At 41.6% G+C, this 15,108-nt stretch overlaps 1 protein-coding gene across 2 annotated transcripts; it reads right to left on the bottom strand.

Annotated features, from left to right (window-relative positions):
* Positions 1–3,543: 3,543 nt before the first annotated feature.
* rmi1 (RMI1, RecQ mediated genome instability 1, homolog) lies at positions 3,544–14,932 on the bottom strand. 2 transcript variants are annotated; one of them, XM_083783193.1, is made up of 9 exons: positions 14,882–14,932; positions 12,882–13,066; positions 10,065–10,169; positions 9,358–9,507; positions 8,950–9,020; positions 7,813–7,936; positions 7,036–7,123; positions 6,319–6,496; positions 3,544–5,516 (listed from the first exon to the last, which is right to left on the bottom strand). In XM_083783193.1, the coding sequence occupies exons 2-9, from the start codon at positions 13,035–13,037 to the stop codon at positions 4,391–4,393; spliced, it is 1,998 nt and encodes a 665-aa protein (XP_083639319.1). In that variant the 5' UTR covers positions 13,038–13,066; positions 14,882–14,932; the 3' UTR covers positions 3,544–4,390. The 2 variants fall into 2 exon arrangements, with proteins under 2 accessions (XP_083639319.1, XP_083639320.1); XM_083783194.1 differs by lacking the exon at positions 9,358–9,507.
* Positions 14,933–15,108: the final 176 nt, after the last annotated feature.

Raw genomic sequence — 15,108 nt, forward strand, 5'->3', positions numbered from 1 at the left:
AGAGACAGGAAGTTCAGTTCTTGTGCCCTGGCAGGCTGTCGCGATTGACCAACAACTCTTCATGCCATGGGTTCAAAAACACATTTTAAATAATTGAAAAGACCAATAGATGCCGGATGGCAAGACAGTAATTTCCCCTTCACTGGTGGTCTTATGAAGCCATAGTATTCTCTCATGATTAGCCAGGGGCAAAGAATACGGCTTCTAACATGTTCAAGAGGTGTAAGGGCACAGTGAACACACTCCACGCTGCTTGTCAAATTACCCTCCTAATGGCTAGCTTGTCAGGCTGCCTCCTCGTGGAAAAAGGACAAGTGGTGGTTGGGTGGGGGTGGGGGGGGGGGGGGGGGTGCATGCTATTCTCTACCTTGTCACAGGCAAATCACTTGCTCATTCACCTCCTTTTATGATTCCTTTGTTTTCCTTTCTTTCTTTTTTTAACCCTTTTCTAAAGTAGCCTACATCCAGCACGCATTCAAAGGGTGGTAATGATTTTGAAGAGAGGTGTGTAGAGAATTGAGGCAGAGAAAGAGGGTCAAAAGCATTGGGCAGCATGGTAGGAATGAGAGAACGACAGACAGACAGACAGAGAGAGAACGACAGACAGACAGACAGAGAGAGAGAGAGAGACAGACAGACAGACAGACAGACAGAGAGAGAGAGACAGACAGACGGACGGACGGACGGACGGACGGACGGACGGACGGACAGACGAGGTTAGGTGTTGTACTAATTCTGACTGCCTGTATTGTGGGCCTGTCAGCCGTCTGTCTCCATGCTTTCAGACCAGCTTCACTGAGCTTTAATATGCGTTTCCATTAAGTCTAGTTAACCATCATACATCTGAGACATCAATAAAAGGCCAAAAACCAAATTAATTTTCTGTCTGTAATTGCTGCCTGGCAGCAGCTATTTTAAATTCAGAATATCTTTTCTCTTATGATACTTGTCTTGTTCCTGAGAGGGGGAGAAAAAGAGGAACTGGACAAACATGCTTCAATCTGTCTGTTCAGGCCATTGCAGTCATCTCCTAAAACTAGTCAACCTCGGTAGTAGTACTTTAATGCTTCCTTAAAACCAATTTCCATCATCATTTTCAATTCCTTTAATGACTCACAAGTTCAAGCCACAGCACACTCGCTGACACACAAACTCAAGACAGCCACACATGTGTATACCCATGCATAAACACTCACACACACATGCACATAGACACGGGTGTGTTTTGAGCATGAAGGGAACCCATTTGCTCATCTTGGTAGAGGACTGACCAAGAGGTCGTGCTGCCTAAGTGGATTTTTCATTACCAGCTCTAATAGGCCAAAGAAAATTACAGCTGCTCCAGCAGTGGGATATTAGTTAGGATTGCTCATGTACTTTTTAGCTCAATATATGAGAGGGGAAAGAGGTAGATGGCAGCTGTAGTATGTGAGCATTATATTAGAACAATGCTGTCTCCCTCATGTGCATTCTTTTCCTATGTCTCCGTCTCCCACACTCGTTTACGGTCTGCAATTTGGAAAGGTACATCCTAACTGAAAGGGGAATGGAAAAGCTTCTTTTATCTCTAACTACCTCTCCAAACTGAGCCGGAAACAGAGGAGGAACATAATCAAGGAAATAACATTGCAAATGGAAAGCTATTAGCACAGTTGAATTCAAAGAATCTGATTTTCTCATGCCTCCTCTAAAATAAATAATTTACCATTTGCCTACATGGCATGGTAATTATGTGATTTCCTCACGAGACTGTGCAGTCCAGCCTATTCACAGAAGCTCAATGCAAATGTAATACAGTTCATTTTAAGGAAACTGGCAATGCCTTGGTATGTCCTGAACTATTTAAATAAATACCCGTGTGAAGTGAATGGTGCAACTCCATGTGGGGGTCCCCGGAACATCCAGACCCCCATGAACGTGTCCAGGGGGGCGGTCCGGTTCCGGCGAGGCGCCCCTCGTCCGAAATGGTTGAAAAATGACAGAGTTACCGTGTAGGGGTCCCCAGGGGGTCCCTCTATTGTACTGTACTGTCACTGTACTGTCTGTCAACACTCGAAATCATCATAATATGATGATTGTATATTATGTACAGTTAATGTGTGTGTGTGTGTGTGTGTGTGTGTGTGTGTGTGTGTGTGTGTTAGGCTGCATGCGCAACAGTGACACTTGGTGGTGAAAACCAACCAAACACTATTTCCGTGCTCGGACAGACCCAGGGACCCAGGCAGGGACACACATAGCTGTCTATAGGAGTGGTTGCACCACTCAAAAATATAAGACTGAGGTTTACTGAATTGAAAATTTTTGCTCTCTGCTTAGGCCTTGTCCCTTACCACAATTTTATGAACATAAAAGAGCACCCCAGAAAGACGGACAAACAATGGTTGGTCCTTTCCATTGAGTTATAGGGTTAGGTAGTAAGTTAGTTTTATATAAAATTCCACTCAAACTTCAAATATTTTTTTACATAGTACTTTTTTACATTTCATATATACTGGTAAGCAATATATCTTGCAAATCTATAAGAATTAACCTAACCCTGACCTCCATTTGTCCCAATTACCTTTTCTCCTTTAACCCCACCCACATTTATTTCTGTATGTATACCCTGCCAGGTAGACATTGAAGACCATGACAGGATCCACCTCCTTTGTGGGTATGACCACTTTATTGCCACTGAAATATATGGGCAGTTTGGGTCACAGTATGCCAGTTTCAACTACCTCTACCACACTTCCTGTTTTACTCTCCAACCATTTATATCACTCTACTCCACTTCCCGATGGGTTGCCAGTTGCCACTCTCCTTTTTTACCCCCTGCTCCCGTTTCCTCCTTCCATCATAGCCACCCTCATTAACACATAACAGGATAACTACATGCGTAGCAGGGCTCTGATTTAGCTGTTCAACCCGATTAGGCCTTAATGAGCTGAGACCAGCCATCTGAATGTAAGTGCACAGAGTGGCATAGCAATGAGTCACATGCATGCAACACGCACGCGCCCTTGCACACACTCTCTCTCACACACACACACACACACACACACACACACACACACACATGTTTTTGTGAATACCGTTTTGTTCTTCATTAGAGTAAAGCAAGTCTGTCCCTATATTTTAAGACTCAGTTGTGTTGGCTTATTTGTTTGGCATTACATTTCCATGCATCAAACTAAATATTATGTTTGCAGTAGACTATATATTGTTGAATCTAACAAAAAATAGCATGTTCAAGTTGTACAACTTGTATTTGTCTTTGCAATATCTTTTTATATATTTCAAGACTTGAATTCTGAACAGAGTTCTATAACAAGCCTATAACAAGGCCACTTACATATCTGGCTTCTTGGTTAGGTAAAAACAGTGGTGACGTCTTGAGGAAAATGCCTTGTTATCTACATAGAAGTGTGGATCTTTGTTTTCACATCATGGGAACGAGGGCTATAAATGACTAGAATAATATATAACTGATACGTGTCACAGGCAATGAGAGGAGTCATTATGGGACAAATAGACAAAGGTGATATTAGAAGAAAGTGCTTGTTTCAAGTTACATTTATTGATTAAAAAATGTAAAAGCTCTGCAATAGTTTGATTACAACTTCAATAAAGACCCCCAAAATAATGTGGTATGCGATCTCTGGGGTACGATGATACAAATATATTCATTATAGACAAAACAAATGCATTCTGTAATGAATAGAAATAATAGAAGCTCATGGCCTCTCCTTTATCTTCTTTTTTTCTCATTCTCTTCTGTGGGAGTTTATTAAAGACCCACATTGCCCTTGGACATTCAATCAACTTTCAATCACGAGCAATGGATGTATTCAATGAATGCAAAGGCCAGCAATTCATTACAACAATCAGAGGATGAAATCTCTCTTCCTTTCCTTTCATCCTCATCATAACCCCCCCCCATACATACACATGCACTTTTATCATTGCTCCAGTTAGTACCAAACCTTCTAGTATACTGTAAACAGAGATTTGTTTGTTTTTACAAAAAAAATAAAAAAAAATCAACTTCTCCCACTTACAAAGTGCACTGCATAGAATAGAATTGCATTGTGTATGTACTTTTGCAAAGGCAATTTGTAGTTGTACAGGACAAATTAAAATGATCTTTCAAATATGCAAACAGAAATCTGCCACAAATCTAACCCATAAAAATACTAAAAACGAATTTGTAACACAACATAATATTATATTATGGCCTTTAGTTTGTGGGAAGTATCATTAATGTTTATTAGTGAAATAACTGATGGGTTCGGAAGTTTGACACAGCAGCAGAATGGTGCTAACAGAATTAAACATATCAGTATCAATCTGTATATCAATCTCAATATCTCAGTATCAATAACTCTCCAAATATTATCCTACATTTTTACTTTTTATTTCCTACCCTCTGCTGTAGTGCCTGGAGGTCTTCCTCAGTAACTGGTTCTGCCCTGGTTACCACAGCTTTACTTCCCTGTGGATCAACTACAATTGTCATAACACAGCACATATCCACCAGCTCCTCCTGGCACCTTTTCATTCCAGCATCCAGCTCTGCTCTTCGCGTCGGGTCCCGCTTCAGAGCCCCCTTCTCGGCCACGGTGAAACCCAACAAGCCTGCCAAAACCTTGTCCGACAGCACCACGTCTAAGTAACCAGTACCATCAGATATGGTGACACAAATCTGCCACTGACCACCAGTAACGGTCAGTTTCCCAAGGAGAGTCACGATGAAGGCTTTGACACGGATCTCTGTGGCTTGGGTATGTGGCGTGGCCAAACGCTTCTGGAGAAGGCATAGATAGCTGAACGGTGGTGAGGTTAGGGTGAGAGCCGTGGAAAGGTTCTCTTCCCTTGCCGTTGTAGAAACAAGTTCAATTTCATGAGCTGTATTTTGAGCACACTCAAACTTAGATTGCACTGTATTACTTTCTTCTACATTAAGAAAGCAGGAATCTATGTCCTCATCCATAAAATCATCCCCCTCATCATCAATCACAATATGGCGGCCACCATGTGATGGCTGCAAAGAGAAGGGCTTGGAATTATTTGCCTCTTGCTGGCCTCTAGCTTTCCTACCAAAGCTCTGACTGTCTCTTTCTTTGTCTTTCTTGGTAAATGTGGGGTTGCCAACGCCAAGCTGTAATCCAGAACGATTCACTGTCTGTTGTGATGTTCTGTCAAACCGATCAGTCGGTGGTGTTGTTGCACTGTCAAAGCTGTTGGGATTTGCTGTTACACTACTGCTACTATTACTATTGCTCCTGTGACTTCTGTCAGACTGTGGGATGCTGTCTGCACTTTCCTGAAATATTACACTGTCAAGCTCATCCAAGGGGAGGTCATCGAAGTCTTCATCTGGGAAATATTCATCTGCCATATCCTGATCTGTCATCCTGTGGTGAGTCGAGGAGGTAGAAGAGACTGGAGTAACAAGAGCTGAATCCCCTTGTTCGTTTACCCAGTGATGACTCTGGGTGGAACCACTTCTGTTGCTTTGAATCAACCCAGTTCTGTAAGAGAATAAGGAAGTTTCAATAATAATATAATATAATAACAGCAGTTTTTTTAACAGCACTGTCTATGGGTCATTAGACGCTAGATAGGTTTTTGGTAAAGGGTAAGAGCACTACAAAAAGATGCAAAGGGTATTAATACATATAAATAATAATAAAATATAGTATATAATACCAGTTAGACGCCCTAAGGGCAAGAAGCAACCTCAAGGTCACGTGCACGCATCCGCCTGGGTGACGGAAAACTGCTGGGCTGGCGCTTTGGCATGGGGGGTCAGATCAACATATGGAATGAAATCTGTACTGGCCATATATGGAGCGTGTCTTGAGTGTACAGGGTTTGATGAGGTCAGATCAACATATGGAATGTCAGAACAGGTCAACTCCATACATGGAGATCTAAGGGTGGCAGCGGAGGTTGGCTGTTGAGATATCAGTCAAAAAGGAGACATCGAAGAGGAAGGATGGGTGGGGATGGATAACATATGGAATGTCAGAACAGGTAGGCTCCATATATAGAGAATAGAGATCTAAGGGTTTGAGTAAGTGACTAACTCATTAACTGTTTGAATGACTCCCCATTGATGAAGCATGCTTCCAGTACAGTATTAAGACAATGTCCTTGTTTCCTCCTTCTACTTTCCAGACGAACTCAACACGGAAACATGCTTCTCCATTATGCTGCAGCTAGAAATGCTAGCATTTCATATTTTACTTTTATGAGTTAATTCAATTCAAATGACTCATCTAACAATTAGCACAATGTTATGGTGTCACTTCAGTAACCAGTGCCACCCACCTGGATGAGGCCGTGGAAGAGTGGCTCCTGACAGAAGATACAGTGGAGGCTTCACTGAGAGTCCCATAGCCACTTTCCACAATAGGCCCATTGAAGGCTCCTCCCCTCTCCTCCTGGGCTTCCAGGCTGGCCAACAACTCCTGGTCATCTACACCCAAGTCATCCATTTCCTGGTTACCTACAACACCGACCATGACCATCAGTCAGTTTAATTGACTTGAGTTGACTCTGATGACGATAAAGATCAATTCAAAAAAATTGATTTGTTTAAATTACTTTGACAATGTGGACACAACTTAGAACAAACTTTTTTGTTCATATTCATCATATGCGGAGCCCGGATGTGTGTAATTATCTTACAGGTATTTCAGTTGAATTCAGATAGTCCCATCCAAACAATGTAATGACAATTAAATAATTTCAAATGGGTTTGGTTTAATTGCTTTGACAATACGGAAAAACTCAGGACAGAACAAACTGATTTGTTCATATTTATCATGTGTGGAGGTGTGTAATTATCTGACAGTTAATTCAGAACATGTATTTCGAATTGATTCAGTGTTAACAAGAACATTGCAATGGCTTCTTTCTTCCCCAATCAAACAGCTGCCAGCTAGATGAAGTGCATGCCGCGGCCCACCCTATCATTATCCTTGCTGATGACAACCACATAGTTGAAGCAACAACAAAACCACACAAGCGCCAGCTTTGCCATACTTTGGTCTGGTTCTGCCGGGATTTCCTGCTCTGCCTCACTCTGTGGCGCTTCTTCAGGCAGACCCAGGGCCCTGCACAGCATCCTTCCCTGCGTGGGAAAAAAACAGACATTGCCAATGATCAAGAACCAAAGCCCGCATTGTTTTTATCCTCACCTCAGGTGATGTAAGAACAGAAATAAAGCAATACAGAGCAGTATAATCACACATGCAGAGCCTAAATGGCCAGATGATGAATCAAGACTCAAACTCCTCCACGCAGAGTTTCAGGTGCCACTGTAATTCTAAAATTAAAGTATGCGTCTTCGCATTAAAACCGGGAGAGCATCTTGTCATTTTAGATTTTAGCGTTGACTATGTTTCTGCTATTTTTAAACATTTTTGAAAAATCTTGAAAGTGTGAGATCCACTGATTTAGAAGGCGTTTGTAGAATCGGGCAAAACAAACATTAAATTCTCTTTATTGTTAATGGCATTTAATGTTTGTGTTTAGGGACAAGATGATGTAAATTTTCCCTTCATTGTCAATGGCGTTTTTAAAACAAACATTGAACTAAAAACATTAAACCTGTATCAAAAATAGCCCATCTACAAGCTCGCATTGAGAGGGTTATTGGGCTATTATGGGTTATTCTTAGCTATTTTCTCTGTCCAACATGCTTCCATAGAAGACATGCTGGGCTTCTATGGAATCCAAATGAGTACAATCAGTCGTGGCGACTGAGAACTTTAATGCATGTGTAATTCACATTTTCATTTCAAGAGAAATTTAGCTTACCTGGCTGTTCCTGTCCACCATGTCCTCTACCTCTCCTCCCAGGACCTCCACATTACCTGGAGCCAGCAGCAACACTCCCAGTCTACACACCATCTGTCCCTTTAGCTGGAGCTTCACCCCAGGCCTAGATGTTGGAGGAAAGGTAGGCTGTATCGCTGTTTCAAATTAAGCGGATTTATATGGTCCCATATGACGTATATGACGTAGATTAATTTATTTGAAATGTTTGAAATATTTTGAAATGTTGTAGTAAGCTGTAGTATTCAGATCCTAAAAACTGTGGTTGCGTTGCGGCAACCACAGTTATCACGAGACTGTCACAATATGGTCATATATTGACATTCCCATACTGTATATGGGGAAGGGCCCCTGGCGATGTCGTCTATGTCCCAGTGCAAAATGATCCGCTGATGAATAACTACCCGATTAAGACAGATGCGTTCCTGTGCTGGCGCGCCAACATGGACATGTGACGGACACGAGAGGCAGGATTTCATAGTATATGCGTCCTTCAGTTGAAATGAAGCATCAACTGACGTTGGAAAAGTACTGACATTTCCAAAGAGTAAGACAAATTTAGTTTTTCTCCAAACACAGACGTTATGAAATGTAACTCAATATCATAAACGACAGAGTCACATGCCTGACAAAATCAACTGTATAGTTTGTTTATTTTCTTATATGACGTGCCTATGGAGATTCCAATACAAAAGAATAATGCCATGCCCGTAACCCAGGGATAGTGGGAGTGGTGTCAGGACTTCTATAATCTATTGGCTTCATTTTCTTGATGGCATGCTTGCCGCCTGCTCGTGAGATGCACCCGTGCAAGCCAGGAGTGATTGCCCGCCAAGCAGCCGATGCCCTTGCATGTTGTCGAGCACACCGTTTGCATGGAATCGTTTATCATGTGAAGCGAAACATTGTGCTCCCTTCCCTGCATCTCAGCCAATCACAGGCCAAGTCTTCCCCAAACATCCTGGAGAAAACAATATTGTGGAAGGATGTGTGAAGGGCACTCCAGTGGCAAGGTCTCACATGTAACAACCTGTATAGTCAAACTCATTCCTCCAAGTGGAGTTAAAGTAATTGTAATCAAAACATGTTTTTTGAGTGAAGGGGGTCCATTTGACAGACCTGAGTGCAGTGCTGAGTGCAGGGATAGGCTGGTACTCCATGGCCTCTAAGCTCTGGACTCCATCTGTCACCTGCATAACAGATGTAACTGTCAGTGGTCTGCCTTCTGTCCTCAGAGTCTAAACCAAAACTGTAGAAGCACCATTCAGCCTTAATGCATAACATAACATAACTGGAGCAAACTCACTCATGTTAGCAGTAGATAAGATAACCAAAATAATTATAATCAAATTAGAGAACCAGAATAATTCACTATAATCAAATGCAAGTTATTCAAATTGATTAGAAATTCTTTGCAATTTTGACCAAATATCAGTCAAAACTTGGGTCTAGGAGTCTCCAAAATTAGGATCGGACCCAAAGATCTGGCATTGGTCGGGCTCTATTGTTCACTAGCTTGCACCGGACCTGTAGCAGGAGCATGCGGGTCGTTTTGACCTCCCAGGGCTTTTGGGTGATCTGAGTGACAGCAGATACATCTTCATTTGCACAGTCTGCGCCCCTCCATTTCTGCAGCTGACCATAGGCTGGCTGACTGATGTCCAGTAATGAGTCAACCTAAAACATAATTGGGAATACTTTCAGTTATTGAGGATAGTCCCTGCATATTTAATTATTAATAATATTAAACTTTGGTATCAATTTGGGTTGTGTAGTTCCTTCATTGCCATGTAACTCCAAATATTGTTGAGAAACAGTATATCTTCACTAAATTGCTCAGTGGATTAAATATGTATTATCCAAAATACTCTCATATTACATTGACTAATATCATTTATATTGGTGAAACCGGGTTGTCATTTAATGCGAATGTGCTTTCTTATTCTTATATATTTGGAGTTACTTTGCCAGTTAATATTTGGCAAGGTATAACTACCCAACTCAAACCTGACATGCCAGCCATAAATAGAGCTTCCCATTCCTATCTTAGGTGCTCCAACCAGGTAGTCTACTAACGAACCATACAAAGCTACATTTAAACCACATCTTTATTTACATTATACATTTTGTCTTTACATCTTCCTGATAATGCCTTTTTTTTTTACATTTCCTAACAGCTTTGGACATTCGACATACACGGTTGTTGCCCAACAGCGATGATATGATGCACCCACCTGGACACAAAAGGTGCCATTGAGCTCGTGGGCCTGGGCCAGTCCATCAGGAAGGACACCATGGCCCAAGACCTTCAGGTCTGCCAACAGCCACTGGTCCAACACCTAAAGGAGGTACACAAACAATATATGGTGGTCGTCTGCAATTACGGCTTTCAAAAACATTCTACTGTCTGTCTGCTAGGTTTTGCTGCTTTACAACGCAAGTGTAATTAACCCAATTAAATGCATACAATACTAACTATGACAGTCTCTAGGCTTAATATCATGTATTCATGGTGTGAATACAATGTCATTAGGTCATTAGCTCAATGTAAAATGGTGTGAGGTTATTTAGCCTGCAAAAAAACTAAAACATCTGAACATCTCAACACATTTGTTGAAAATAGATAACCCTACACTACAAATGAAATTTGCAGTCAGATTTTAGAGTGTGAAGTGAGGGGCGCTAATATATTAAAGTCTAACTCATGTTGCTATGATTAGGTGATATAATGGTGATGTAAAACAAATGGTGACAAAACAAACATTAAATTCTCTTTATTGTTAATGGCATTTAATGTTTGACGTTCAGTGTCAATGGCGTTTTTAAAACAAACATTGAACTAAAAACAATTAAACCTGTATACAGGAGGGGCTAGCGCCTCTCAAAAATAGAAAAGTATACTATTCAAAAGTACATTTTGGACTATTCTCAAATTTCTCATTATGTCTGCTCTCCTTATGATCGGATTCCTTGTTCTTCCTATTTCTATTCTTCCCTTTCCTCCTGGAAAACTACAAATTGATAGAGCTTGTACGGAAACAAATACCTACCTGTAAAGTAAACCTGTCATGTCACGTGACAATAAAGCTTATTCTGATTCTTAATATTAACACATTGTTTTAACAAAGCTTTTGCAGAACCCTAACTCTCTGAAACCACCTAGTGAATTCACTGACTTGCTTGTAGAACTATTATGCTACAAAATATTCCCCATTGAATGCAATGCAACCAAATCAACAAAACTGGCAGGCACTCAGTTTTATGCATTTATAATTTGCAAAGGGTTGCCTACAGTTGACCGAAAGAATAGGGTCACGAATACAAGCGTCCAAAATGAGTTTTCTCCGACGGGTGGCTGGCATCTCCCTTAGAGATAGGGTGGGAAGTTCAGTCACGCGAGGGAGACTTGGAGTAGAGCCACTGCTTCTTCGCCTGGAAAGGAGCCAGCTTAGGTGGCTCGGGCATCTGGTTAGGATGCCTCTCGAGTGTCTCCCTAGGTAGGTCCTCGATGCACGTCCCACTGGGAGGAGACCTCGGGACAGACCAAGGCACAGATGGAGCTCTCTGTTGGCGATGTTGCCCCTGCGACCCGACTACGGATAAGCGGTTAAAGATGGATGGATGGATGCATACAGTTTTTGCAGTAAATTTGTTGGGAATTACTTAAACTGTACTGTGCATATCAAATAATGTGAAACCGTGGTGATAGGTGAGAATTCTCAGCCTGGTCAAATTTATTCAAACGTCCACATTTAACTTCAGTAAAATCTTAAAGTTGTATTAATTGATTTTACCCTTCTTGAGCTGAAGATCAATCCAGCTGCACTAAAAAGCCTTTCACAAGCAGCAGTCAGAGGTAGGTAGCGCTATGTTTAATTTGAGTGACAGGATGATTACAGCCAGGTAAGACGTAGAAATGTCCACACCTCCATCACCATTACCACCTACTGCCGAGAAAATCATTTCAGTTGAGAGCTTTTAAGATATTCATGGTTTACTGTGAGTGGTTTCCTCCTGTCAGGAACGCAACGTGAGGCCAATAAATAAATAAATAAATAAATCTACAGCTGACTTCAAAGCTATGCTAAAAACAACAAATAACAACAACCTTCATAGAAATGTAGTTGAGTCAAAAGTACATTTATTAAATGTAGTGGAGTATCAGAATCATCTTCATTGCCACAGCACAGGTTTACACAGGTGTAAAAAAGTCGGTTAATAACGTTTTTGTTATTTTCAGGAAGGGAAAAGAAAAAGTGGATATCTTATGTAGGCCTATTGTATACTAGAGGGCCTCACATCTTGAGTTCGGGCCGCTAAACGTATCTGTAAGTCCTTGGGCATGCCCATAAATGGATCTCAGGATCTGACAGTCCTCGTCTCCTTTATGCCCATATGGAGATCTGTGTTAGTTCTTGTCCATTTTATGCCCATATATGGCACATAAGTGTTGTCTTTTACTGGTTTTAAAGAAATTGCTTTACAGAAAAGTAGTGCAATTTTCTCACCTTAACCAACTGTTTATTTGACTTTAATACCCACTTAGTTATTAATTATATAGGCATTCATGATGAGTAATTCATAAAATATCTAATATAGAGTAAATATATTTTTGTGAAAGCGCCACCAATAGTCAGCCCCATGCCACAATACTGATATTATGGTATTTGGTAAAAATAAATTGTGATACTTTGTCCCCATCTTCCAGGTCCAGCCATGACTTCATGGGTGCGTTCGGAAATGCGCCCTGAACGGCACTGGTGTGCTCTCTCTTGTCGTTCGTTTATTCAGTGCACTACTGCACTCGGTGCATTGTCGGTCGAAAATCCAGTGCGCTGCACACCGGGTGTGCCGAGTGCCTGCACTGAGCGACCCTACCCTGAACCTGGGGTTGTCCGGTGTGAATGCGTCACAGCTGTGGTCGTTCGTAAATAAAGCACACTGAACGCACTCTGTGACGTCAACGCCAACCACACTCAACAAACTGACCACATTCCCGGTGCGCATTTCCGAACGCACCCCATGTATTATTAAGCATCCATCCTTGTTACCTGTTGGTTAATTTGTTGCTGTGAGAGACGGCCGCCTCCCTCCTCCTGCAGCCACTCCACACAGGCCTCCAGCCAAGCATAGGGTACCTGGACATGCCATGAGGTCTTCAGCCAGGCCTGAGCAGCTCGCACCACTCCCTGGGTCTCAGGGGCCATCCTCCGCTTTTAATAGAGATGTACTCCACCTGAACATGATTCTTCTATTACTGCCACCATTACTGCATGCATGTGCACAACCCCAGCCAACTTGCTTACTAAGTTACTATACAGTAGTTGCTCTGGCAAAAATGGTTATTCAGTGTTTCTTACCATCAATCACTGCACTTAGCGCACTAATTGTGCTATAGACTTAAATACAACAATAGCTACAGGTATATATCATATTAAGTTGAATCACACGCACGCACGCGCACACACAAACGTGCATACCCACACACACACACACACACACACACACACACACACAGAGAGAGAGTAAAATGTGGAGTCCAGCAAGAAAGTGGGAAACACAAATCAACTGTACATATTTATCTGTTACTATGTTTAATTAAGTTGTTATTAAGCACCGTATTTGGATTCACCTGCTAATGTAATAAACCAGCATTGATCAAAATGCTGGCCACCACCATAACAAACTATCTTTACACAAACTGAATCCATTCTCTTTGGATCTAATAGTAATCTCAGCAAGGCAAATGGCTTCTTGGTGGGTGACAATGTTATCACATGTAAAGATGAAATTACCTATACCTAGGTTCCATCCTGGAGGCTAATCTTTCCGGTGATAAAATGACCACCAACGTAATAAAAAAAGTCAACCAAAGAACAAAGATTCCTTTACAGGATCTCCTCACTGGTCAACAAAAACACCTTGAAGACCTTAACAGGAGCCCTCGTACAAGGTTTCTTTGACTATGCATGCACCTCCTGGTACCACAGCATCTCAAAGGGCCTTAAAACTAGGCTCCAGACTTCCCAAAACAAACTGGTCAGGCTCCTACTTGGCCTCACCCCCCGAACCCACCTCACCCCTGCCCACTTTGACAGGCTGGAATGGCTTAGGGTCAACGACAGAGTACAGCATCTTGCAATGGGTCTGGTCCACAAGATTCGATACACCACCAAGATACCCATGTACCTGTCTAGAAGATACTTCCTTAATGTTAACGAAGTCCACACCCACAACACCAGAGGGAGTGCAAAGAACCATGTACAACCCAGATTCGGCACAAACAAGGGACTAAATTGATTTCGCTCCTATGCCACCAAAATGTGGAACGCCCTACCAACTGTCATTAAGACATGCAAATCCCTTGACTCCTTCAAAACCGCTCTCAAAGGGCACCTACGGACAGCTGCAATTCGAAACTGGCCCCCGTAAAATCTGAATCCCCCCACCCCTTTTCCCCTGACTGTATATGTTTTTTTCCCTTTTTACCTCCTTTATGATGAATTCCTGTTCTGTTCTTTGACTATATAGAAGTGTCTATTTGTACGTCTCTAAATGTTTTGATGAATTGAACATGGTGGAGTGGACCCTCTTGTAAACAAGTGTAATGCTTAATTGGGTCGTCCACTCACAGTTAACAGTCTTTGTATTGAGTTTGTGCTTGAAATGTACTGTAATTCTGCAAACTGTTAATAAATATTTCAATCAATCAAAACCAAGCATTCACACCAAGCATTCTTTGAATTTATTCCATACCTAGTTGAGATTTAATTGCTGCTAGCCGATTTCATAAAATGTTAGTAGGTAGTGAAATTATTGTTGGGACTATCGTCATATCATGCAAGTATTTTCCCCCACTATCAATGAATGACGTAAAATAAAAACAAAACAAAAAAACAAGGCGCCAAAGTTTGTCAGTGAGTTAACCCAAGTATTTCACAAAAATACACTTTTCCCCATGTAACATTTTGTCGTAATGAACGGCAATTACAGTAAAACATGAGAGCATAACTATAGCCTAATAAATCATCACCAGTAAACGTCAGATTACCTTTGAAGATCACACGTTTAGGTAAGAAAGATTTTATAAGCTAAGGAAAGAGGCAAAGAGCCCATCTTCTGTAAATTTCAACCAAACTATGTTGTGAAACCTGTGAAACAGGACATGCTCCTTTTGGACAAGCCTTGTCCCGTTTGATTGACACCTTGTCTATCCAACAGCTACGCTCGATTGTTAACTCAACATTTGGCTCCACCAATCAGGACGCCTTGCCTCAG

Source organism: Protomyctophum parallelum, assembly GCF_964188405.1.
Source record: "Protomyctophum parallelum genome assembly, chromosome: 15".
NCBI lineage: Eukaryota > Metazoa > Chordata > Actinopteri > Myctophiformes > Myctophidae > Protomyctophum > Protomyctophum parallelum.

Coding starts and splice junctions, on each gene's coding strand:
- rmi1 (XM_083783193.1), bottom strand. CDS start 13,037: ATGGCCCCTGAGACCCAGGGAGTGGTGCGAGCTGCTCAGGCCTGGCTG. Junction 6,497..7,035: donor CCCGGCAGAACCAGACCAAA/GTATGGCAAAGC, acceptor TCGGTGTTGTAG/GTAACCAGGAAATGGATGAC. Junction 5,517..6,318: donor TCTTCCACGGCCTCATCCAG/GTGGGTGGCACT, acceptor ATTCTCTTACAG/AACTGGGTTGATTCAAAGCA.